The following is a 26,408-nucleotide window of genomic DNA, read 5'->3' on the forward strand; positions in this document are numbered from 1 at the left end:
AAAAGATAGGAATGCTTTGGAATTGATATTTGATCAAAAGTAATTTACATTTAATACAAAGATTTATAGTTAGTGGTACTTTGGTTTACATAACTTAATCAAAAGTAAGTGGTAAAGAGCTTAGTTTAAGAAAAAATAAAACTTCTTTTTTTAATAATGGAATGTATTTTTACAGGAAACATCAAAATAAACCAGCAAAATTAAAAATTACATACATTTTTCACCCCTCACATTCTTTTAAATATAGCCTAACAATATTTAGACAATTTTACTAAAAACATTAACAGCACATATATTTGAAAAAATAGTCTACATTATTCTTCTCATATAGTCAGCACAATACAAACTGATACATAAAATCTTTGATGTGATAAACACTCAGCTCAGGGCTACAACTAGGTCTGCCACACCATGTGAATTAGGACTCTGGCCTCGGGGGTGGTTCCAACGCCGGGCAAGCCTGATAATCACCCGGGGCCCTGCACCAGCCATTTTCATTTTCCTTGTTTGTCTAATTTTATGAAAAATATGGACATTAATGGGAAAAGAAATAAATTGTTATCAGCATGTAGTTTAAAGTGCTGGTTTGAATTGAATTTTCATTAATTTTTACTGCCTCGTATAAAAATGTGATTCCACTCGAATTTGATTGTTAGCACTTAAAAAAAAAGAATATCAAAAATTCTTAAACCATTATCATAATTTAAAATCCAGGTTGGCTTGAAAACATTTTAAAGAGTTTATTTATCAAATTTTCTGGCAGGAAGGCCCCCAAATCCATATATTTCAAGGGGGAAGAGCGGGGAGGCGGGGGGGGGGGGGGGGGTTGTTGCCTCTAATATAAACCCTTCCACCCAACTCCAAAAAATAAGGGGCCCTCGCAAAATGCCCTGTATGGCAAAAATTAGGCCCAAAACTGTCTAACCTGCTCTCTTAGGTAATGAAACAATTAAGAAAAATCACTTATGCATATATACTAACACTGGTCACATTTCCATATTTAAAAAGGGCATTAATTAAAAATGTAATTTGCTGTTTAAGAATAAATATAAAATATTCTTTCCATGAAGAAATATATGGAAACAAGTATACCTACACTATCCAAATATCCACGTCAAGTTACAGAATTAAAAAAAAAAAAAAAAGGCTTGGTTAACAATAGGACCACTCCTCTAGATAAATGTGTTAAGTCTCACATTAATACACAAAGTCTATAAAGTCCACACAATATGAACTTCACTGAATTGCATCATGCAATAAAAATAAAAAAAACATAATAAAAATGTAGTTAACCATAAAAACCAGAAAATATGCAGAAATGAGTAAAAAAAAATGAAATTTTGTGTCAGCCCAGATGTACCTATTCATTACCAGTTGCTAGACCACGCAGCATTAGCAAAAGGATGATAAAATATTTTCACCCACTTTTTAAAATACGTACGCAGTTCATTTTTCACTAAAATATACAATGCCAGCAAATAGGGATTCAATAAAGTTAAATTACATGTCAGTTTGACAGCACCACAACTGGTCTTTATCATGCTTGTGCCACCATCTACCATTAAAGTCTTAATCACGCATTCCATTCTTTATCATCCTGTATGCAACTTCTACTCCGCTGCTGCTGCTGCTGCCTTCTGATTTTTTCAGTGTGTGGCGCAGGCGTGTGTTCTGCACACTTGACGGAAATGTTGAGACCTTCGGTTACTATGCGACCTTCGCATCTCTATCTTCTACCGTCCACGCAGACCCAAAAATATTTGTCATTACGTATGCTGTTAACTCAAAGTATGAAGTTGTTGTACACTAGGTGGGGTCTACCTTGTTGACTTCTCAAAAACCACATGGACGGACCTACAATAAAAAAATGCTTATAATTTTATTTTAGTTCAAATTTTTTCAATGGTGAGCCATAAGTAACTACCCTTTAATTTTAACAGTATGAAATAAAAATATGTTAAATGTTACGGAACAATATAATATAAAGTAATATTTATAATTTTCCTAGTGAAACACATTGATAGTGTTTCTCCTACAACCAGTATGATGCTTCCTGTACTAACAAACAATTCCATTAAAATTTTTGAAGCAGGTGTTTAAAAAAATTATTCCCGGAAATAAACAAGCTAACATAAAATAAGGTAGAAATTAACTTATCATTTTCATTTCAGAGTTACAAATACTGCTATAAAAACATAAAAACAAAGAAATCAATACTATCACAAAATAACTGTGCAAGGAAGATGGAAATTGGTTAGCTTAGATGCTTTGCAATGGATCGGGGAAGTAAGCTGTGTCAACAAATTCGACCCAAGAGAGAAATACCCTAAACTTTTCCAGGGAGTAGGTTTGATGAACGTTCCCCATGAAATAAAGTTGAAGAGTGATGCACAACCAGTAAGCATACCATGTTCCAGAAGAGTGGCCATTCCACTCCAACCAAAACTAAAACAGGAATTAGATAGGCTCTTAAAGATGGGCATAATCTCCCCGGTTGAGTGCCCAACAGCATGGTGTTCAGGAATTGTACAGTAGAGCTTCATTATAAAGAACATGAAGGGACCAAAATTATAGCAGTTTGTTATAATGAATTTCTTTATACCGAAATCACAATGATTGCCTGATTTGGGTTTTTTAACATAACTCGATCTTGTTAAATTAACAAAGTAGAAAATCTAATACCAATATGAGTGGTACAAGCATCAATTACTTTAACAGCTATACTTTGGGATCAAGATACATTATACATACAAACATACATTCTAGTATGTATATGTACTATATAGAAATACGTAAGTTTGCCAAAACAGTAAGCCTACCTTTGGAATCAAGACAAGCTGTTTGCAAATTGCTGTAATAAATCAAAAATATAAAATTTAAAATTTAGGAAAAAAATTTTACATTTTTAAATTGTTGAGAAAAAATCCTGTATACGTGACTGTTTTTTAATGTTGTTAAGTTCATTGGCCACATCTGTTTCAATGTTTCTTAAGACGGGCAGGTGATGTACAAGCTTTTCAGTTGTCATAAAGAGTCTTTCCAACACATTTAGTGCATTACAGACTTCTTCCTGCCGAGGACGTTTAACTTCGGTTTCACTGTCACAGTCATCAGCATCTTCATTTGGCGGGCAGCTCTCCTCTTCCGGTTGGCCAACCTCCTCTGACACTGCAGGGCAAGTGGCTATGTGATTATCTATGCCAACAAAATCACCGAAAGAAAACTGAGGAACATCAAACCTTTTCTGAACTTAAGCCCAACTAGGTCATCACAGTCATCTGATTCTTCATCGTGAGGATGTTCAGTCTTGATAGGAAATCCTGCCTTCCTATAACAATTCGCAATTGTGGAAGGCTTGACTCTATCCCAGGCCAAACACAGCCTGTGCATGGCCTGAAGAATGTTCCACTTCAATTCGCTGGAGTCTTTCCCACTCTCCACCTTCCAAAGAACGTATTGCACAAGTTGCTTCTTGTAGTCCCTTTTAACTTGTGCAATACTTTAACATTTCTAAGTGAAAGGTTAACGTTGTGGGCAGGACAGTGGTCAATAAACAACAGAACTTTTCTGTTCTGTACCCCTATCATGGCATCAAAACTTTGTATCCATTCTTGAAAAAGGGATGCTGTCATCCATGAATTTTTGTTGTTTTTATACTTGCAAGGAAGATGTTTAATGTTTTTGAAGCATCTGGGTTTTCCATATTTACCAATAATAAGTGGTGTCAGCTTTTCGGAACCATTACTGTTAACACACAGCAGCACAGTAAAGCGTTCCTTGCTCTTTTTGCCTCCATGGCATGTTTCACCTATCACCTCCAGTGTTCTGTCAGGAAGCAGATTGTAAAAAATGTCTGCTTCGTCGGCATTGAAAATGTCTTTTTCATCATATCCCGATAACAGCAATTCAAGTTCTTCCTTCCACTTATCTTGAACTTCAACATTTACTGCTGCAGCTTCTCTACACACTTAAAGCGTACTTAAATTCCAACGTGCCTTGAATCGATGAAGCCAGCCACCAGAAGCTTTAAAGTTGGTAATTTGTAATTTTAAGGCCTCTTCCTGTGCCTTTTGTTGGAGAATGTCCCCACCAATGGGAATGTTTGATGCCCGTGAATGCATCAACCAGTCGAACGTCTTTTCAAGAGCATCGTAGCGGGCGGTACGCAAACGTTTTCGATCTTGCGACATTAAATGTTTATTGTCTTCCAAACTGGATCGCTGGGTGAGAATTGTCAATAATGTTGATTTGGAGATACCAAGCTTTTTAGCCACATCAGTCTTTTTATTTCCTTCATCTACTGCTTTTAACATTTCAAGTTTCATTTTCACATCAATCACCTTTAGTTTCATATAAGACATGTTCAGTAGTACTGTTTTTGAAACTATAAAAACAAATGGTCCCGACACATGTAAAAATAAGTTATACTCGTAGTATAGCCACGTTTCTCAAACAATAAACAAGGAAACGACCAGAGATGTGTGTGTAGCAATACTTTATGATGTAGAACTTTGCATCGGTTAAACACGTCGTGCGAGCATAGAACAAAGAGTAATGTCAGCGAACACCACAATGCAGCGCTTTAGTCGCTACACCAGTTTTGTGCATTAATTTCAACACTAGTCCATTGCTGTCATTTATGGCGCGTATAAAAATAAATAAGATGGCAATTTGTGGGTGAATGGCGACGATTTTATCCGTTTGTCTTTCACCGTGCCGGGCAGAAAAGTGTTCGTTCAAATGAATATTTATAGAATATTTTAAAAATTTGAGCGAGAAAATTCATACTAGTGAAATTTTTTTACATTATGTTTTATGGACGTCTGACGGGACCAAAGGCATAGTTCATAGTAATGAATTGTTCACTCTAATGAAGTTCGTTAAAACGGTGTTTTACTGTAATTGTTCCTAAACAAAATGGACAAATCAGGTTGCGCGTTGATTTGTCAGCACTCAATCACTCAGTTCGAACCGAACACATGATTTCCCCTACAGTGGATGAATCCCTTGCTCGCCTTCAAAATGCAGTTGTATTTTCTAAACTTGATGCAAACTGTGGATATTGGCAGGTACCCTTAGATAAAAGGTCTAGACTTCTCACTACATTTATTACACCTTTTGGTCGGTTCTGTTTTAACAGATTGCCATTCAGCATTACCAGTGCACCTGAGTTTTACTATAGGGAAATGTCTCGCATTCTTACGGATACTCCAGGCGTCATATGTCACATGGATGACGTCTTGGTCTATGGATCAAATGAGCAGGAACATTATGAAAACTGGGACAGAGTCTGTGTGTTTGTAACAAGCAGGGTTATATTCCTGGGCCACATTGTGTTTGACAAGGGAATGGAGGCCGATCCAACTAAAATTGAAGCAATTCAAGGGATGTTACATCCTCAATCAACTAAGGAGGTGAGAAGATTGTTGGGCATGACAAATTATGTCGGTAAGTTTGCACCTAACCTGACTTCCATCACAGAGCCCCTGCGTCAACTATTAAAAGACGATAATGTTTTATCCTGGGGACAACAAGAAATGTCTTTTCAGGATATAAAAAAAAACTCTTGTGCAGTCCCCCCGTGCTTTTGCATTAAAATCCTAATAAGCATGTTCGTATAGCTGCAGATGCATCTTCATTTGGCCTGGGGGCAGTTCTGGAACAACCTGATGACAACGGTAACTGGAAACCAGTAGTCTATGCATCACGGTCTCTATCCTCTATAGAAAAGAAACACACACAAATTGAAAAGGAGGCAGTAGCGCTTACATGGGCTTGTGAGAGATTCCAGATGTACATCCTAGGCAAGAACATACTTCTTATGACTGACCATCAACCACTAGTGTCCATCTTCGGCAAGAAGAATGTTGACGAATTTCCACCTAGGCTCCAGAGATACAGAATGAGGCTAATGAGATATTCTTTTTCTATACAACATGTGGCGGGGAAGCTTTTTTACACTCCCGATGCTCTATCGTGGTCCCCTGTTGGCAGTTTCGAAGACAAGGATGACCTAAGTATTGGGGAAATAGAAGAATTTGAATCTCAGTTCATGGTGTGCTTCCCAGCTTCGGACACAAGGATTCAAGAGGTGTTGCTGGCACAAGGTTCAGATACAACATGCAAGGAGCTAAAACAACTTGTGCAAGACGGATGGCCTTAGAAACCTAAACAAGTACCAGTTTCATGCCGAGCATTTTGGACAGTATGAGGAGAGCTAAGGAAGGGGATTTTGACAAGAAGGCACTTAGGACACCTGGGCACCAAGAAATGCATTGAAAGAGCTAGAGCGACGGTTTGGTGGCCAGGCATTACAAACGACATTAAACAATTTACTTCCAGCTGTGAAACATGCATAAAGGAAAAACCAAACAGACCGGAACCTCTTATGCCTTCTCCGTTACCCCAAGAACCATGGGAAGTTGTTTGTATAGATTTAGTGGAACGAAAGGGAAAAACGTACTTTATCATGATAGATTATTATTCAAGATATCCAGAAATATATGAAATGCCTAATATTTCATCTTCCACAATAATATCAAGATGTAAAGCTGCTTTCTCTCGACAAGGAATCCCCAAAGAACTGAGATTGGATAATGGACCACAGTATAGCTCTCAAGACAGGGTGTCTACCAGAATGTCATAATTCATTTTAGTGACTTTTAGTGACCTCTTTTCCCAAATTTTAGTGACCTTTTCGGGAACCATTCAAATACTTAAATAACATCAAAATAATCATATGTCTGCATCCTTGTAAGGTTATACAGTTTGCCCATAAAAAAAAAGTTTAAGTGCATAGATATCAGGCAAAAATAATTAATTTAAGTTATATACTAGACACTTTTAAATTGAATCGTGCTTACCTTAATATTTTTTTTTAGTGTTGATTACTCTCCATAGCTCATAAGTCAATTAAAAAAAAAACATTCTAGAGTACACGACACTTTAAAACCTTAATTATCTCAAAACAGATGTGTAAATCAATATTTTGCTCAATTACACTACACATTTAAAACACTGCACACTTAGTAAAAAAAATTTCAAAAATAATAATAATTTCAGGCAAATTTACAACTGCTGTGATTTTTTGCTAAGAGCTGAAATTTTGTCATCCAGCAACTTAAGCTCTTCTTTTTGTTGCTCGAGCATTTTCCTCTTAGCAAACTGTAATTCTCTTATCTCATCATAACTTCTTTTCTTCATCCTTTCATTTCTAGCCTTCTCTTCTGCCATCTTGGACAATACTTCCTTTCGTCTTGCTGAAGAATTTCTGACGAAATGAATAATATTTTTTGAAATAACTACAGTGGATACATTTCCTACTAAAGAAATTGCTCCATAAACAGATCTATGTGCCACAAGGGAGTCTTCTGTCATATGTTCCACCAAACATTCCTTATTTACAGAAAATCCCCTTTCAACAGCTGCATTTCCATGGAACATTACCAGTATTTTCTGGAAGAAAACAATTAGTGCTGTACTATCCATTTTCAGATCAGAAATGAGATTCACAAGGAAACTGTCCAGTCTTTATTCTTTTCGGTTGAATTTCTCAACAGCCTCGACAACAACAGGGCTTTCACAAAACTTCATGTAATCCCTCTTCACGCAATCAGCAACTGAGGGAGTCATCTGTTGTTTTGTCACAAACACTTCAAGGGCTACAGTGATTCGTGAGCTTCGCAGCATCTGACTTCTCATTATATCAGGATCTATACATGAAGCATCCTTAACAATCTTATATCACAAAGGACATTTTGCCACAAGCTTTGAAAACAAATGTTGAAGATAGCATTTGCAATCAGTCCGAAATTTCATTACTGTCACTTCTTTAATTCCTTTACTACAAGCTGCTTTAGCACCAAACCCAACATCAATATTTTGAAGTGTTTTAAGAGAAGAGACTTCAATAACATCTTAACTTGCAAACTGAGAACCAGATTTTATACCTTGAGCAACAGATTTCTTTACAAATCTGGATGCAATACCTTGCAAAAGGCTGAAAGCCCCTGGTGCAAAAATGGTAGCAACTGTGCATTTAACTGAAATTCAATCAAAAATGGCTCAAGCTGCAATGCTACGGACAGCAAAAACTCAAGTTTGGCTAGTAAAAGTTTATCAGCTAAAGCTTCCTTTACTTTGTTGAAGTTCTCAGAATTTGGTGGTTTCTTTTCAACGGATTTCACATACTTTTTTAGGTGTGGCAACATTTCTATGGCTCGTTTCAGTAATTTTGAGTTTTCCACCCACCTTACCTGACAGAATTTCAATGCAAATACTGGGGACCCTGTTATCTGCATGTACTCAGCTCTTCTCGATGGAAAATCTTTGAAGAGGTAAAAAAGGGAACAAAGATATCCATGAATATTCCATCCTGTTTTACTGTGAGCAGTTTTATATGCTCCTTGAACAATGTTCAACAAACATTTTACTACATCAAAAATCTCTCGCCCATCTCCTCCATCTTTCAAAATTTGCTGAATATCTCACAAAAACTTTAAATTGACATTTGGCCCATCAACAGAAATTTGCAGGATATTACCCAAGGGTACACTCAGATCAACCAGAGAACTTCTGAACTTGTCAACCAAGTCCTTTGCTGTAGCTCCTTCTAGGAAGGCTGAAGTTAAGTACCTAGTCGAGACTGTGTTAGAATCACTATTCCAAAATCTCACAACTAAATCCATTTGGCTTTTCTGGGAAACTTTGTTCAAGCTCTCGTCAAAGGAGATGGCAAAAAAAAAAAGGGCACAAATTTACTTGATCTGCAAGGTTGCATTGAAAATATGGACCTAGACTATATGTTACCACATAAGACAGTTTATCTTTATTGCATTTGAAATTTCTGTGCTATCATACTATTGGGGAACATGAGCAGGAAGAGATCACTGCTTGCACCTCCACCCCTAGCAGAAGAATGACTCATCACCTTGTGAAGGGCCCAAATAATTTCTGCTTTTGTGATCTCGTCCCTTAGAAGAAATTGTTGTAAACCTGTACTTCCACATGGCACTACAGAAGCAGATGATGGTTCAACAGTTACCGGTACTTCACGCACAGTTTCCTTTTCAGTGTTTGAGACTGTAGCAGAATCTAATGCAGGACTTGTTTCTGGAACATTAGACCTACATCTTTGGTCCACAAGGTTTGTTCCAGTCTCCACAGATGTGGCACTTTTACAAACAGCTTTTTCTCCTTCGTTGGCACGAGAAAAATTGATTACAGTCTGTTTAGAACTTAGAAGTTGACGCATAAAATTTGAGCGACGTTTTCCATTCTCGTGAACCTTAACACTGTTAACCCCAGCATGCCCAATGTCAAAATCGGTGCAACATACACTGCAAAAGGCACGATGTTTATCATTATTCACGGGCCGTAACCATTTTTTCCCAATGTCCTGCGAATGGAAAATCGTACCAATTTTCTTGAAATCTACACTTCCCCGGCATAATTGGCAGCTACTGTGTTGACGCACTTCACAACGCAGATGAAAACGTTGCACTAATGTATTTTTTACCCGAGATAATGAAACAGATTCTCTACAAAATTGGACACAATAAATTATGTTGGCGGTACTATAACGTGCCAAAACGATGACATTGTACAAGTACTCCTAACATAATTTGCACCTAATAAACTTACTATCTCTCCTGCCCATAAAAACAAACAATAACACTGGTCATGACGCCACCCTTGAATCGATATCTCAACCGCCCTCAATATCTCTCTTGTTTTTTACGTTACCATTTTAGCCGAACTTGAAAAACTTTCATACATACATAAATACAATTCGAAACTGTGACAACGTTTCGTGGTGAGTCGATTTCACGGAAATATGGGATATGGCACCAATGTTTGCCATCTACTGGTGTTCACTCGTCGCTATTACAAAATGGCTGCAGATTTAAGGTGATTTTTAATACTTTTGAATTTTATTGTTACTGTTTTTAATACGTTTTCTTTTTGAAATATGAATATTTACGTAAAATCTTAATGGTTAAACTATCATTGACTATAATTTATAGTGACGGGAACATATAGTTTGTACGATCAATACGGGAAAAACGATAATTTGAACATTGGTACAAGCGGACTCTTTTAACCTTAGTTGTATAGCAATTTCGCCGGGACCATAGCAAGTATACGATAAACACGGACAATTGAAACATGCGAGTTCGATAGAGGTTCAACGTAGTTAACATTTCACAATACGGCTTTTTGCTTTCCGTTCTCGTTTGTAAACACATTTTGATGGCGTTTTCAATTATTTCCACGGGTTTAGAAATAAAGAGTACAGTATTATTAACGCTTCCTAAACCGGAAAAAAATCTCTAGCATGTATTAAGTACTGACATTTATGACTGCATGAAATATTTTTTCTCTTCCCGATTTTTGTGTTCAATGCTTTAGTAACGTGACTTTTCGTGGCTTTCGTGACCACCTTCACGAAAACGTGACTTTTTCGTGACTTTCGGGATTTTCGTGACCGGTAGACACCCTGCAAGAATTCAGGGATTTTGCTAAGTTGTATGGCTTTACACATATAACAAGTAGCCCTAAACATGCACAGAGCAATGAACAAGTGGAGTCTGCAGTCAAGATTGTTAAAAACATAATCAATCGATCAGAAGACCCATACTTATGATTGCTGTCTTATCTAAATGCACCACTGTCAGGGCTCAAATACAGCCCAGCTCAACTCCTGATGGGTAGATCGCTTAGAGACACCTTACCAGTGTCACAAAAGTACTTGCAACCATTTACGGTGGATAAGCAGGAGTTAGCTACCATGTATCAAGAAGTGAAAGGCTGTCAAAAGACCAGTTTTGACAGCCACCATCGAGTATGTATGCGTCCTCCGATGCAAATACACGATAAGGTTTGGATAACAGATTTGCGACGTTATGGAGTAATAGTATCAGAAGCAGATACCCCAAGATCCTACCTTATCTCTTCAAGTGGGAGAATGATCCGAACAAATAAACATTATGTAAAAGTTGTTGGGAAGGCAGGCCAAGAGGAGAAAAAAAGATATAACATGGCAGAAAATGAGTCAGAACAAAAAAAAGAGTCAAGTTTTTACCTATCCAAATCCACAGAAGATGTTCAGATATTTGGGCAGGAGAATAACGATCAGCGGGCACGGCAGAGTATCCAGAGACAAGAAGAGGAACTGTGTGCAGAGCAGGAAGAGGACAAGATGCCAAACCAGGACAACGAACGGTGTGCAGAACAGGAAGAACACAGCACAGATGGGGATGAAGAAGGTAGTATAGCAGGGCAAGAAGAAGACGAGGAAGAAGAGTGGAAGGGTTGGCCAAACACAGAGAGTCAAGCGTGTAAACCAAGGAAGACAACAGTGAGGACCAAATGTGGTAGGGAAGTGAAAAGGAAAGAGAGACTTAATTTGTGAAGGAACCCACATATATTGTTTATAACAGGAGGTGCTGTAATACTGTCTTGTAACCAATTATAGGTAGAACATCATTCATTAAAGAAGGGAAGATGTGTTGCATGTAAGAATGGAAGGTTGGTAGAGAGGTTGTAGGTAGGGAAGTTGAGAGTGGGAGTGTTGGTAGTGGTGTGTGGCATGGCGGGTGAATAGGAAATGTAAGGAGATGTGAAATAAAAGATATTGTGCAAAATGGAAGGGGAGTTAAGCTCATTACACTTAGGTTCTTCAGTGCATAGTATAAAGGGCACAAGACAACTTGGTTGCCATAAGACTTGTGTCTTTTATACCAATCACTGAAGAATTATGAACCAAAATATTTTTTGTAACATCCTATACAATTTGAAAAACTCAAAAAATGTAATTGATTCAATCTCAAAAGCAGTGTTCTTTTCTGCATCGTCACCAAAAATATACATTGGTTTCTCCATCAAATACAGTTAGTGATTAACAAACTTATATACATAATAGTAAAATTGGACTGAACAACATACTACATTCTGAGGTTTCAATTTTTTTTTTACCACATACTACCTGGCACTAATTTTTTTTTGACCGAACCCCCATTTACAAGTAAAAATCCTGAACTTTACAGACAATTGAAACCCTGCAGTGTTATTTACAGAATTTGATACAATTTTTTTTTTTAACTAAATGCAGATAACCAATGGTATTCTATTCCTTCTCAGCATCCCTTCTATCTAACTGAAAATGTGAGCAGATGACGAGTAAGGGAGTATCATGGGCTAAGTAACTTCAATCATTTTCAGATAGTTTTAGTTAAATGAAAGTTTAATCAAAGTTTTTGGAAACCTTGCTTCAATCCTCCGCTCTATAGCATTCCGGTAGACAAAAACATTGGCGTGGATCTTGTGACATGAACCCATTCATCCAAACACTTGAAACTTTGAAATTGTTATGAAGACATAGAACTGAATCCTAAACTTTATTCCATTCACATTTAAAAAAAAAAAAAAAAATTGGTTGTCTGTAAATTTGGTTTACGGACGATAGTTTAACATGATGTCATAACAAAAAATTGATGAAATGATTGATCCAGAACAAAATGAAATATCATATTCGGCCTGAGACTGAGCCGTAATAAGTTTTTGCAACCAAACCATTTAGGCATTAAAAATATTATATTCTTTGAGGAAGAATTTTTTTTAAAATTTTTCTATCTTTTGTATGATAAAATCTACCTCTGCATACTTTCATAAATAAAATTGAATCATTTTTATTGAATTATCACTATTTTATATGGATACAAAGGAGTGAAATGAAATCTACAATTTAATTGATGAATTTACTTTTATTTGCAATCATTAATTCAAATATATTTATTACTTTTGTAGTGTCGCGCACACCATATTTATTTTTACAAGTACAAAAATGAAGGTTTCGCAGCGGCCGGGATTTGATCTGTCAACCTTTCGATTGGTAGTCAGCGATGCTAACCGCACGGCCACGAGGCCATATTGGGAACAATTGTTTCAGATGTTATATATATATATATATATATATATATATATATATATATATATATATATATATAAATTTTGTTTTGTGTCGTGGAAGTTTTAAAAACGTATGTAGTCCGCCATGTTTATTTCTTATAGTGGTAGGCGGGAAATTAATAACCGTACCGATTGTGCTGAAAATCGGTGGACGTTCGTTAAATTACATAATATTAATAATTAAAACGACGAAAATATGATTGAAAAGTCAAATCGATGGTTGTTCCAATCGAGTGGAAGAGAGATGCCACGCTTGCGTACAATGAGCATAACAGGACACATCCGTAGTGGGACAATGTGCGTTACGGGACACTTTTTCGTGCATGCAGTCTGCGTTCATCGATTTATTAGACGTTGCCACGTCAATATTATAACAAATTTATGTATTACTGTTCCATTAATATAGAAAAAACTAATTTTCTCATTAACGGTAAAAAATGATCAGTTATTGTATGCAAAGTTCTGATTATTATATTGAGTGCCAAAAGAGTTTATTCTTTTCATATGTTACTTTCATTTCTACCATAGTAAATAATAAATACCCACTTATATTCTGCAGTCATAAATACCAGGAATGGCACTGCTGAAGTGTTGGCAAAATTAAAGCTATCTCAAATTGTCTAAAACCAAAACCATTTTAAGATATTCGCTACATGAGGTGCAATGCGAGATGGGGAAGTGGTGAAACTCTCATTGCAAAGGCTCCAGGTTGAAACCTCAGTTCAACAGTTTTGATTTTTGTTTGCTACCGTTTCCCTAAAACACTCCCATCAAATTCTGGGATTGCCACGGCACACTTCTTCCCTCGGCTACACCCCTGATCTAGGTTGTGCCATTGCCTCTAATGAGGAGGTCGACAATGCTAAAATGTCAAGACCAATATAAAAAATTTTAAAAATACATGTTTATTGGTCACTTCTCTCATGACTGAATCGAAATAGCAAATTTACTGTAACCTTGACTGTAAAGTGTTATGTCAAAGTTGGTAATGGTTTATATTACCGTACATGATGAGTTTATGATACAACAGAAAATGAGGGAGTTGTAACAGCATGCACCATAACAAAATAATGTTTCTCTGGATAAAGTTGAGTTTTACTCTGCTGGTAATTTAACTGCTAATATTGTGCGTTCCTGACTCATTCCCTTACCAAAGAAGTTCAAGTTGAAGAATATACAGTTTCAAAAGGGTAGGTCATTTTCAGTATCTTGGTATCTTATCTTAAAGGTCACAACATTTTATTCGGCATCAAGTAATCATAGCAAAGACAGGGTACTATACATATGATAAAAAACACTGATTACAAATTAAATATACGTATATATTCAGTCCTTACCAAGAGAAGAAATCAACTTGATAGACTTATGAGGTTATATTATATTAGGTTTCTGGGATTCCAGTGATAAATGACACTTTTCACAGATAAATAAGTCACAAATAAATGCATTTTATTTTTAGAGGCATTCTGAACCTGCAGCATATATTTATTACATGTGTTGCAGCATGAAATTTATGTTTAGATAGCAGTTAAGTACATAAGTTACTGGGCTGCTAAATGCTTTATAACAACATGCATCATTTAAAGATAATTTCAAGCCAACATATTCAATTGCATTTGTTATCTTTAAATTTTCCTTAAGTACGTTATAAATAACATAATGTAAAATTAACTTTGAAACTTCAGGGTTCCGACACTTCAGCCAATTTCTCAGAGTTTTCCCTATCCCATAAAATATTTCTTCCACTGTATAAACTATGTATCGAGCAAGATAACATATATTACAATATGCCTTAGAGTGGAGTAGAAATAAAAAAAAAAAGGTGGAACTAATTCCCACAAAAACGTTTTTGGTCTTAAACTAATCTTTACATGCTTGCTTATTCTGTGCTGAAAATATACATGAATATCACTGTGCAAAAAAAAAAGTTATTTGCATTATTGTCTAGGTCTGTATTTATCATAACTTGTGTAAAGAGCATGCAGATTTTTTTATTTCATTCTTTGTTTTCAGGTGGATGGCATCTGCATCTGAAAAATTCTAAGATATAATATCTCCAAAATAAATGACGAAAACTGTTTCTTGTGCTCCGACATTCTTGGTGATGGTGCTGCATGTGTGAAACTTACTGCTAAAGGTCTAGCAGGCATTATAAATGCTAGCATACAGCGAGAAGATGAAGTACATAAACTCTTGAATCCTATGCCTACTGGTATTGTGAAAGTACATAGTGAATTTAGACGTGTATATATCAACCCACTAAAAATTAAAAGTGATGCAAAAAAGAAGACATTACAAGAACCGACTGCTTCGACCAGCTCAAGACTGTTGCGTGGAAGTGTACAGTCATTCAGTTTCAAAGACAATTGTTTATTTTGAGGAAGTTTAATAACAGATAGTGAGTATCGAAAAAAATCTGCAGTTATACTTGTGCGTACTTTCCAGTTTCAAGAGACTATTGTTCACATATGCAATACTAGAAGTGATTTGTGGGCAGCAAATGTTCATGCCAGATTACTGTCTGTTATTGATTTACCTGCTGCAGAAGCAAAGTATCACCAAGTATGCAGTATTAATTTTAGGAAAGGAGATTCCATTGCAATTAGATGTAGACATGAAGAGAGTAAAGAAGTTTCTACATCAATGGGACGTCCTCATGACACTGTTAAGCAGGAAGCTTTTGTAAGATTATGTGAATGGTTACAAGAAAATAGTGAAGATTCAATGACAGTTCAAGAACTAGCGAAAAAGATGCAGGGTTTCTTGCCAGAAGGAAACAAGCCTTACAATCCTCGTCACCTCCAGAAAAAGTTGAAAGAGTGGTTTGGGAATGAAATCACAATTTCATCTAAAGATGGGAAACCGAATATTGTAACCTTTGGGAGAACTGTTTCAGACATAATTTTGGATTACCACCAACAGACAAGACTGGCAGATCCTAATCAAGAAAAATGTCGAATAATCAAATCAGCTGCAAAATTGATTCAACGTGAAATTAATTTGTTGTGTAGCAGTATGGATTTGTATCCTAGTGCATCAGATATTGCATCCCTTGAAGAAAACAATAAAATCTTACCACCTGTCTTACAGACATTTATGGATACCCTTATGACTAAGACTGGAAGTGATTTAAAGAAAGCTGCGATAGGCGAGGCTATAATGCAAGCTTGCCGGCCTCGTTCTTTCATATGCTCGATTCCTCTTGGCATTGGTGTACAGATTCACAGAGATTTTGGATCTCGTTTACTTATTGATGAACTGTATAGGCTAGGATTTAGTGTATCGTATGATGAGGTACAAAGATTCTTACAGTCTTCAGTTATGGAGGAAAGGAATGTAGATGTGATACCATTAGGCTGCTTTCCCCAATGGGTTGCTGATAATGTTGACCACAACATAGTCACCTTGGATGGTCATAACACTTTTCATGGAATGGGTATTATAATGTGCTCATCTGGAGAATATGGTAATGCATCATATTTGCTAACAGAACAAATTAAACGACTGAAAAATCGCCAACTTGCAAATGAAATTTCAAGAAAAGCGAAGATACCACTGCACTTCATTCAGTCTCCGAATTCTACAACCACGAATAAACTCAAATATGAAAGTTTGGTTTATGAACCTATTCAAAATAATATGCTTGATGTTTTGTGGAACTGTAGTAAATTATTTGGACAACCTCGTCCAGGATGGCTAGGGTTTATGCAAACTATTGTTGTGGGTGAGTTTTCTGGTAAAACAGTTACTTCTTTCCTACCAATGATTGACTTAAAACCAACATCTCACAGTTGTGTGTATACAACATTGAAGTTCGTATGTGAGGAAGCAAGAAGGCTGAATGTAGCTACTCCCATCGTAACATTTGATCAATGTTTGCGGATAAAGGCAATGGAAGTAATTTGTTCCAATAATGAAGGTGAATTTGATAACATGGTGGTTCGACTTGGTGGATTTCACACACTAATGTCTTTTCTAGGAACTATTGGTGATTTGATGGGTGGATCAGACATTGAAGAAGTTTTGCAGACTGTATATGCTACAAATACAGTGCCACATATGTTAACTGGGAAGGCTTACTCACGTGCACTTAGAGGGCATTTCCTCATTTCTTCAGCATTAACAGCTCTGATAATTGCAGATATATTGAAGTGCAGTTCACAAATTGAAGACAATGCTGACACAAATGCAAACGATCGCTCATCAAGTAGCAATACGTGTGAACCTATGGAAGTACCGATGGATGGAGACATACACTTAAACTATTTGATGGAACTTAATGATAAACTGATCAGAGGCGAAATTGATTTGAAGGAAGTAACTTCATCAACTGTTCTCTTGAAATTGTCTTCGCTTATAGAAAAAAGGATACATCTTCTGAAATCGCAGAGTCGCACTTCAAGACTTTGGATATTGTATTTGAACATGGAAGGCATAGTAAAGACATTTATTTGGGCAGAGCGAACAGGGAATTTTGAAATGCACCTACAGGCAATATGCTTCCCTTTTTGCTAGTTTTGGCCATAATAACTATGCGAAATGTGCACGCATATACCTACAACAAATGAGAAAACTGAAAGAAACAAATCAAGAAGTATTCAAAATGCTGAATGATGGTCACTTTACTGTAAGGAATCACGAAAGGAAATGGGCCAGTGTCTGGACCGATATATGTATTGAACAAACACTAATGCGCTGTACTAAAAGTCGTTCAGGCATAACTCACGGTGGAGGTATGACAGAAAGTCAACGTGCAACATGGGTTATGAGCCATTCAAGATGTAGTGAAATAGCATATGCTATGAGTTTGCTTACAGGCATTTCTCGTATTAGCAGTGAGCAACATACAGAAATATCTGATGCCAGGATGGCGAGGGATTTTCAAGATATGAAGGCAATCATGGAATATTTGAATTTACACAATCCATTTAATAGGGATGTGCGAAAGTGACTTTATCCACACAAAATGAAAATGAAAGAAAATTTATCAAGTTTCGCGAAAGTGAAACGAAAATGAATTTTTCTATGAGATAAATATATTCTTAACGAAAGTTAAGCGAAATTTTTTAATTAACAAAGAAAAAAAGTGCCCCAATATTTGCTCTTCAGTAATAAATTCTATTACATAAATCATTTTGGTACCTTTTGATGTATATATAAATATTACTATTTAATAAAATCAACATCCGCCCTAGACCACACAACACAGCCCCATGTCACTCGTAAATTTCAAGAATCAATCCAGATCTTTCAGCGCACAGACTATTTCCTTTACAGTCGTAATGTCGCAGTCTATGATAATATATTTATCACGTGCATGGTACTGATGAAAAAATACGTGAATACTGCGGAACGGCCGCCATCTTGCACCACTGTCACACATGGCTAGCTCAGGAAGCTGTAAACCAGGCAAGGGACATGGTCAAAACAAAACATAACAAATGGTTGCTGCCAAGTGGTCATTACATGCAGTGACTTGTTGACCTTTTTGTCTAATTGGCTGTATATTATGAGGATTTTATATGCCAGTCAGAGTATGTAAAATTTAAATAAAGCAGACGACAATGTTTTTGTTTGGCTGTGCGCGAATAAAAGTAGGTACGTTCTTTGTTTATGTGTATACGGTAAATACTAAATAGTGTACTAACAGTTCTGGAATGTATGTTTTACGAATATAGTACCTACACTACTGTTTGAAAGCAAATGAATCAGGTAATTTTTCAAATATTGCATGATTTTGTTTTGATACCTAGGCCTACTGTAATCACGGTTGAATTTTGTTTACTTTATCTGCCATGTTTGTTCAAATTATGATTTTACCGTATTTTCATTAACGTGAGTTTTTTTCATCACCACGTAAATTAATCGTAATGAAAATCTTTTTTCTAATTAATGTCTTTATATGATTTGCATATGTTATTACATTATTAGTAATAACAAGCAAATCATATAAAGACATTACAGTAGAATCTCAGTGCTAAGTACTTACAGGTACCTCAAGTTTTTGTACTTAGCACTGAAACATGCATACATATCTTTACAATGAGAAAAAAAAATATATAAAAAAATAGCTACAGGAGAGCCGCAATGCCATATGTATTCGCAACTGCGACTTGATTTTTTCCCTGTGTCTAGTTCTCTGAGTATATCCACTTTTTCCTTAAGCGTGAATTGCTTTAGTTTCTTTTTATCTCCAGGATCATTCATATTGTAGCACAAATACAATGCGGTGTCTAAATAACGTAACCTGAAAATAAACTCAACAATAACAATAAACAATCCCGGCACAGACATCAAACAGTATTTTTAGCGTAGCGTAACACTTTTGTCTAAATAATCAATACTTCTCTCAAACCTCCGTCTTTCGATGTATCAAATGGTGTTGTGTTGCTCACGTCGCATACTACGTACGGTATAATCTATGGTTGTGCGCGCAACTGTTTGTTAACTTTGTTTTGAGTATTTAGAGGTTAGAAAATACGTTGCGGTGGTATTTGTGTATCTTTGTTCTACTACATTAATCATTTAGCTGGAAATTTATTTACCAGTTTAAGTAAATTTTGGTGTAGTAATGCCACGCTACTAGTAGAATTTATACGTTATAGTGAAAATGATACTTTAAACTGAAACCGTTTTGCATGGCGAAGATACGATTTTTGGCGGGGACTTAAAAAAAATTCGTTAAGTGAAATATACTTTATAATAAGGAACGTTATTGTACCGGTATTATACTGTACATTTTTATTAAATTACGATTTCTTTTTCAACTAGAACAAACGAACTTCGGTAAGCTATTGAACTTTCGTTTGGCTCGAAATATTTAGCTAAAAACGAACTTCGACAGATGAAATTCTTACCGAAATCGAAAATGAAAGTAGCAAAATTTCGATTTCGGTATCGGTATACCGAATATTCGCACAACCCTACCATTTAATAATTTTTATTCTTCTGATTTACGGAATATTGTCAGTGGTATTACAGATAGTGAGAACAAAGTGACTGCAGAAAATGCTGATATTATTGGAAGAAACATTCAAGACAAACTTACTGGAAAGCGTTTCAAAAATGTGACCATGTTAAAATCCGAACAAGCCGTGACTATGAAAGTATTGAAGAAGGGTATTATCATTGCTGGCAAAACCCAGCATATTGATACTCATCTTCCGACTCAAAGGATGCTCGTTTGCCTCTCCTTGGAAAATACCTCAAACGATGCAAGGGAATACTTCAGTTATGAGCTGTTTACTGTACCACCATCATTATTTGATCCAAGTACACAGTTAATGAGAAAAACTGACAAATCATCATTAGCAAGAGTACTTGATAGTATTGCTATAAATCAATAGAAATGTTCTCAGACAAATGAACGTACATACTTTGTCCTTGATGGTGGGGCATTGCTTCACAAATTAGCATGGACTAAAAGTGGCACTTTTGGTGATGTGATAAGACAGTATGAATCATACGTTGCCATGCAGTATGGAAAAGCAACTATAGTTTTTGATGGTTAATTTACACCAAGTACTAAAGATATGGAGCACAAATCACAAGTGAAGCAGTCAGCTGTTGCCGTTATATTTGATGAAAATTCACCTGTAATTATCAAAAAAGAAACCTTTCTTTCCAACAAGGAAAATAAACAATGATTTATCAATTTGCTTGGACAGTATTTTCAAGATAAAGGACATTTTGTAAATTATGCAGATGCAGATGCAGACACATTAATTGTCAAAACAGCTTTAAATATTGCTGAAGAACGGCACACCACTTTAGTAGCAGATGATACCGATTTCTTACTCTTGCTACTATACCATTCCAGTAAAAACATTTCAATGCAGTCTGCCACACACATTGATCATGTACGTAATATTCAAGGCATGCAGAAATCAATTGGCAAAGAAGGTTGCAAGATTATGCTTTTTGCTCATGCATTAACAGGGTGCGACACTACTAGTGCGCTCTTTGGTAAAAGTAAAACTTTTGTGTTTCAACATATTTGCTAGTTGGAAACATTATGCAATTGGGCTTCTACATTTGGCTCTCAAAAAAATGTGAGTAGGGATGAATTGGTAGACATTGGTTGCAAAATTATTGTATCACTGTATGGTGGAAATTTTAACTCATGCACCTTGAATACGCTTCGTTATGACCATTACATAAAGAAAATAGCTTCTTCAAAGAAGGAATTCGATATTTCCCGTTTACGTCCAACCGAAAATGCAGCAAAATACCATCTGCTACGAGTGCATTTGCAATGCATTGTTTGGAAAACGCTAGACACGACAGCAGCAGATCCTTCTTTATGGGGATGGCAGAAGGTAAATGAAGAATTTCAGCCAATTATGACATGTATTAGTCCTGCCCCAGATAGTCTGTTAAATATGATATTGTTCCTGTCAAGTTACAAATGATGAACCATGTTATAATATGAGATGTACGTGCCGCAAATATGGACTCTCATGTACATCACTATGCAAAAAATGTTGCGGGAAAGATTGCAGAAACACAGCAGGAAAAGATGATGAAAGTGAATATCACGAACTCAATATTTAGTAATATATATGTTAAGATGAAACGTTAATATTTTAAAAATATTTTGTTTCCTTAAAACGAAGAACACTTGGATTTAGTAACTATGTTATTGAAACATTGACTAGTTTGTTATAATGAAGTAATATGTGCTTAATTTGTTTTAACCAGATATTAATTTACATTTTTAACATTTTGTTCTTTGGTGTATTTTATACAAAAGTAATTACTAAAATTTTATTTAAATAGCTTAAGAACACTTAGACATGACATATCATTGAAACAGCACCTACTTTGTTACTATGAAGTAATTCTTGAATAATTTTTTTTGCAGTCACATATGAATGTATATTTTTAACATTTTGTTATTTGGTCTGTTTTGATTCAGAAAATATTAAAAAAGTCTTTGTGGTAATTAGTTTCATGTTCAGGTGTTTTTTTCTCTATTTATACTCTACTATTATTGTCAAAACACATTTTACAAACTCATTACAAGCAGAATTACTACAAAATGTTTTCCTGCACAATATACAGTTTGTACCATTACCATCTCCTTTAGCATTGTGTAAAAAACACTGCCAGTTGGAAAAGTTAATTATTAATGGTAGTAAAAATCAGATTAACAGCACATGAATATATGATTAAAATACATAACAGTTTTTTGACTTTAGATACCACACAGTATTAAAAAAATTACTTTTTTTTTTGTATTAAAGATAGTGTACATTTCCCTGACTTCCAGGTATTTGAGACACCTTTTCAATTCCCCGAGTTCTCCCCGTTTTCACAAATTTTCTTGTCTGTAGGAACCCTGCACTTCAATATCTTCAATTGTTTCACTTTCAGCAAATGATAACTTCAATATTACACTTTCTGTGGTTTTAAACGTCAAAGCCACGCTCGGGGTAGTCAAAGCCGTGCTCAGGGTAGATTTCTCGTTTCCGAAGCTGGTCTGTGTGCGGTGGGTGGGTGTGCTCGCGATACTTGACCGTCAACCGGGACCCATCCACTATCACACGACCTCGACATTTGAACTTCTTGTGATCGATACAACGCCAGTTAAACTTTGAGCCGTGCTGTGTGTGCACGCAGTAAATGAAGTTGTCGTGAACCATTAGAGGATGCTCCCTCTGGCTCTTGAGATATCGCACTGCACCTACTGAAAAATAAAAGGCTGTTAATTTTACTGAAAACTATATCTTAATTTCTATTAACTGTGATGTCACAATTGAAAGTAATTAATAGCGTGACCTTTAACCTAGAGATTATAATGAAAATTATCATAGTGGAGGAATACAATTTGTACCTTTAGTTCATTTTTTTTTTACTTAAGGTATGCTTGGTTGAGCAAAGAATATATAAAAAGAACTAAAAAAATTAATAAACTTTTAAGAGACATTTAATTTGGCCCAAAGATCAAAAGTCATTCACAACCATATAAATATCACTATGTTCTCGCAAGGATGGATGACACATAACATATGTGCACAATATTTACATAAAATTACTGATAACGAAACAAAATTTTGTCTGCCTCTTTATTTTATTCTTACCAAAATCCCAAACCTAAAGTCAATCAATTTTATATTTATGACAAAAAATATTACTTGGCATGCAGTACCTCACACTAAACATGAATTTTTGGTTATTTTGAGAACAGACAGCTGTTCACTTCTCATCTGCCCAAACAATCCAGATTATGATGCAATGTTCCAGTGTTTAAAAACTTTTTGATAAATATTTATTTTCATATGTTTAATTATGCACGGATGACATTTTTCACATACACTATATAACTTTGAAGAAAATAAACAATGTAAATTTATAATTTTTCAACCATTAAATGCAATAATTATGTAGAATTGATTATTTGAATAAATAGTTTGTGTAAAGTCCATGTGTACAAGTCCCTTGCTGAAAATAGTAGCTCTATTCTTGATCACAAGAAAATTATACTTTAAGATTACTCAGTTTATTAATAATGTTATAAAAGATACATTTATTGAAAACTTCAACCTTATACTCAAATATTATTTTATTTTTTATTTAATTAAGAGACTGACCTGTTCTGAGAACACTGATAACACACTATCATTAAGACAGTCAAAATTAGCTTTTAAAACAAAATGCCTAGGAAATAACATGTTTGGTAATAAAAAATTATATTTTAACTCTTTGTTTTGTGACAGTTTAAATGATATCCGGTAATAAATTCTCAGTGATCGGTAAAGAATGTCAAGACAAGATGTGACTTTTGGTAATGAAACCTTAACATTTTATCAAGCAGGCATGTTCTGGTTTGATCAATTCAACATATAGATATAAGTTAAATAAATAATAAAATCAGCAAGAGTATTGAACAGTATAATATTTCCAGTTTTTAGGATGTTAAAGTAAAATTTATGTCTTAAGAGGAGAGTTTAAGATGATTGACAAAAAACTAACGAATACATGATTGTAACTGAATTCCAGCCATACATTACAAATATGTATATAGTTTCTGTTTCCTAAAAAAAGAGACTTGTTCTGCAAAAAATATATATGCAAGACATTTATCAGTTTGTTAAATAAGAAAGGTGAAAAAAAAATGGACAATCAGGGTATTTAAAAAAAAAAGTACATACTGCCATCTAAAGGTAAGACATACTAACACATTCTACAGAGCCGAATACAATTTATTATTAAGTTTCCATATTCCAATTTTTAGACACTTGATAAGGCTTCACATTTTTACTTGACAGTTGTACATAAAAACAATTACACTTTTGCAACATGCTGCTTTTGAAAATTATTTTGTTAGAAATGTAAAAAAAAAAAAGCTTCAAATTCTTAAAATATTTTATTATTGCTATAAAAAGAATAAATAAAAACAAGCCATGAAGTGTACCACTCACTTATACCATATTGCAATTTTGTAAAAATGAAAAAACTGTGTACCTCTCAGAGTAATAACATGTAACCTTGCCAACAAAGGTTATTTACAAATGCATCATGTAATTTATAACAAAATTTCACACTGGCAGTGCACACACAAAGTGAAAACACAAAAAAACTGTAATAGCACTAAACCAACAAAATAATTTTTCTAACACACAATACAACACTAGTACATAAGTCTTGAAGTGAACGTTAAATTAATCTTAACATTCACGAATTCCAAGATTTGTTCGCTAGTTATAGTTTCCAATCGTGAGCTTGTTCTGGTTTAGTAGCTGGTTTAATGCGTTATTGGACTTTATCCTTTTAATCTCCTCAGTGTGTGGAATGTGACAGTGTGTCGCGCACCTTACAGTCAACGCTGCACCATCCGTCATGACCCGGCCGCGACATCCAAGCTTCCTTTTGTCTCTGCATTCCCAGAAAATCTTCTCGCCACTAGACCGATGTATATTGTAAACAAATTCATTGTGAATTAAATGGGGGTTCCCCTGCTTGTTTGCAATAATCTGGAAGTCACCTAAAAGAAGGAAGAAATATTTATTTTGCAAGTGCGTGAACATTTTGAAGTTAAAATAGGTATGAATATTGACAAGGACTTTCATAATTTTTGAATTTAACATAACAATTGCACCTGAAATTGAACAGAATTTAAATTTGAACAATTCTTTAAAAGCAATATGTTTAGACAAAATAACATACAGTGTTGTAGAAACAGTAACAAGTGTTCACATAAATCTGAAACAAAACTTTCCTGACTTTCTAAAGCTATATAAAACATAATCGTAAACTGGATAAAAGCCACGCATTATGTTTGGTAAAAAAGAAATGTATAGTAAATTTTAACAATTATATAATAAACTTTTTTATCAGTTTGTAAACAAGGAGTGTGGGGAAAAAATAAAATTGGGACTTGGAAAGAGAGTATGCATACTGCCATCCAATGGTGTAACATACTATATAGCCCTCTACAATGCCAAACCCTTTTTAATGCTCTATTATACTAATATTAAATGCCAACCATTCATTAATTACTTTTTAAATTAGCAAAATTTTATAAAAACACATGGAAATCTACTAATTTATCAAAAGTAAACACACAGGAATTTAAGACTGAGACATTTGGCAGCATATATTATGCTACTTTAAGAGTTAAAGCCAAGTTTTATTAAGTTCCAATATTCCAATTTTTACAGATATCTAATTAGATTTCACATTTTTGCTAGACAGTCTTACATCAATTTAAATTACTTCCTTTAAATTCTGCTGTGGTTAGAAATTGTTTATTTGGAAACACAAAAACTAAAAGTTGTTATATATAAAAGTTTTTTATATTACTATAAACTAAGGTAAAACAAAACATGAGTAACAAACACAAACCCAATGGCCATGGGGTAAAAATCCAAAACGTGTACCTCTTAGAGTAATACATCTGCAAATTTGTCCACAAAAGATTAGTTACGAACTCAACTTATACAAATAAATATTTATTCACTGGAACGGCACACACAAAATGAAATGAAGAAAAACTCTAATGGCACTACACCAAGAAAAGAAAAGAGTTTCTCCAACACATAACAGAACACTATTGCTAAGATTCAACCCATCTTGAAGTGAAATGTGAAATCCTTTTTTTCTTAAAGTTCATGAAATCCAAAATTCATTCACTCGTTCCACTGTACCCTCATGAGCTTGATGGTGGTGTTTGTTTTGATTCAAATGCTGCTTGGATGCATTACGACACTTAATCTTTTTGATTTCCTCAGTGTGCGGCAAGTGACAGTGCTGTGCGCACCTTACAGTCAACTCTGCTCTGAAGGTCATGACTCGGCCGCGACATCCTAGCTTCTTTTGATCCCTGCATATCCAGAATGTCTTCTCGCCACTCGACCGATGTATATTGTAAACATATTCATTGTGAATCAATTGTGGGTTCCCCTGCAGGTTTGCAATAATCTGGAAGTCACCTAAAA

The 26,408-nt window shown here is 35.1% G+C and overlaps 1 protein-coding gene across 28 annotated transcripts in view; it reads right to left on the minus strand.

Moving 5' to 3' along the window:
* LOC134546235 (protein bric-a-brac 1-like) overlaps nt 1-26,408 on the minus strand; it is a 284,962-nt gene that overhangs the window by 139,526 nt on the left and 119,028 nt on the right. Inside the window, exons 6-7 of one of the 28 annotated variants that reach the window (XM_063388889.1) lie at nt 24,784-24,955; nt 1-22,657 (exon numbers count right to left, since the gene is read on the minus strand). The exons of 24 other annotated variants lie outside the window; for them this stretch is intronic. In XM_063388889.1, coding sequence (XP_063244959.1) covers nt 22,558-22,657; nt 24,784-24,955 — 272 coding nt within the window. In that variant the 3' untranslated portion in view covers nt 1-22,557. Of the gene's footprint in view, nt 26,403-26,408 lie in introns of all 28 variants that reach the window. 3 more of the 28 variants (XM_063388909.1, XM_063388887.1, XM_063388884.1) reach the window with 3 other exon arrangements.

This window comes from Bacillus rossius, chromosome 1 (genome assembly GCF_032445375.1).
Source record: "Bacillus rossius redtenbacheri isolate Brsri chromosome 1, Brsri_v3, whole genome shotgun sequence".
NCBI classification, from domain to species: Eukaryota; Metazoa; Arthropoda; class Insecta; order Phasmatodea; family Bacillidae; genus Bacillus; species Bacillus rossius.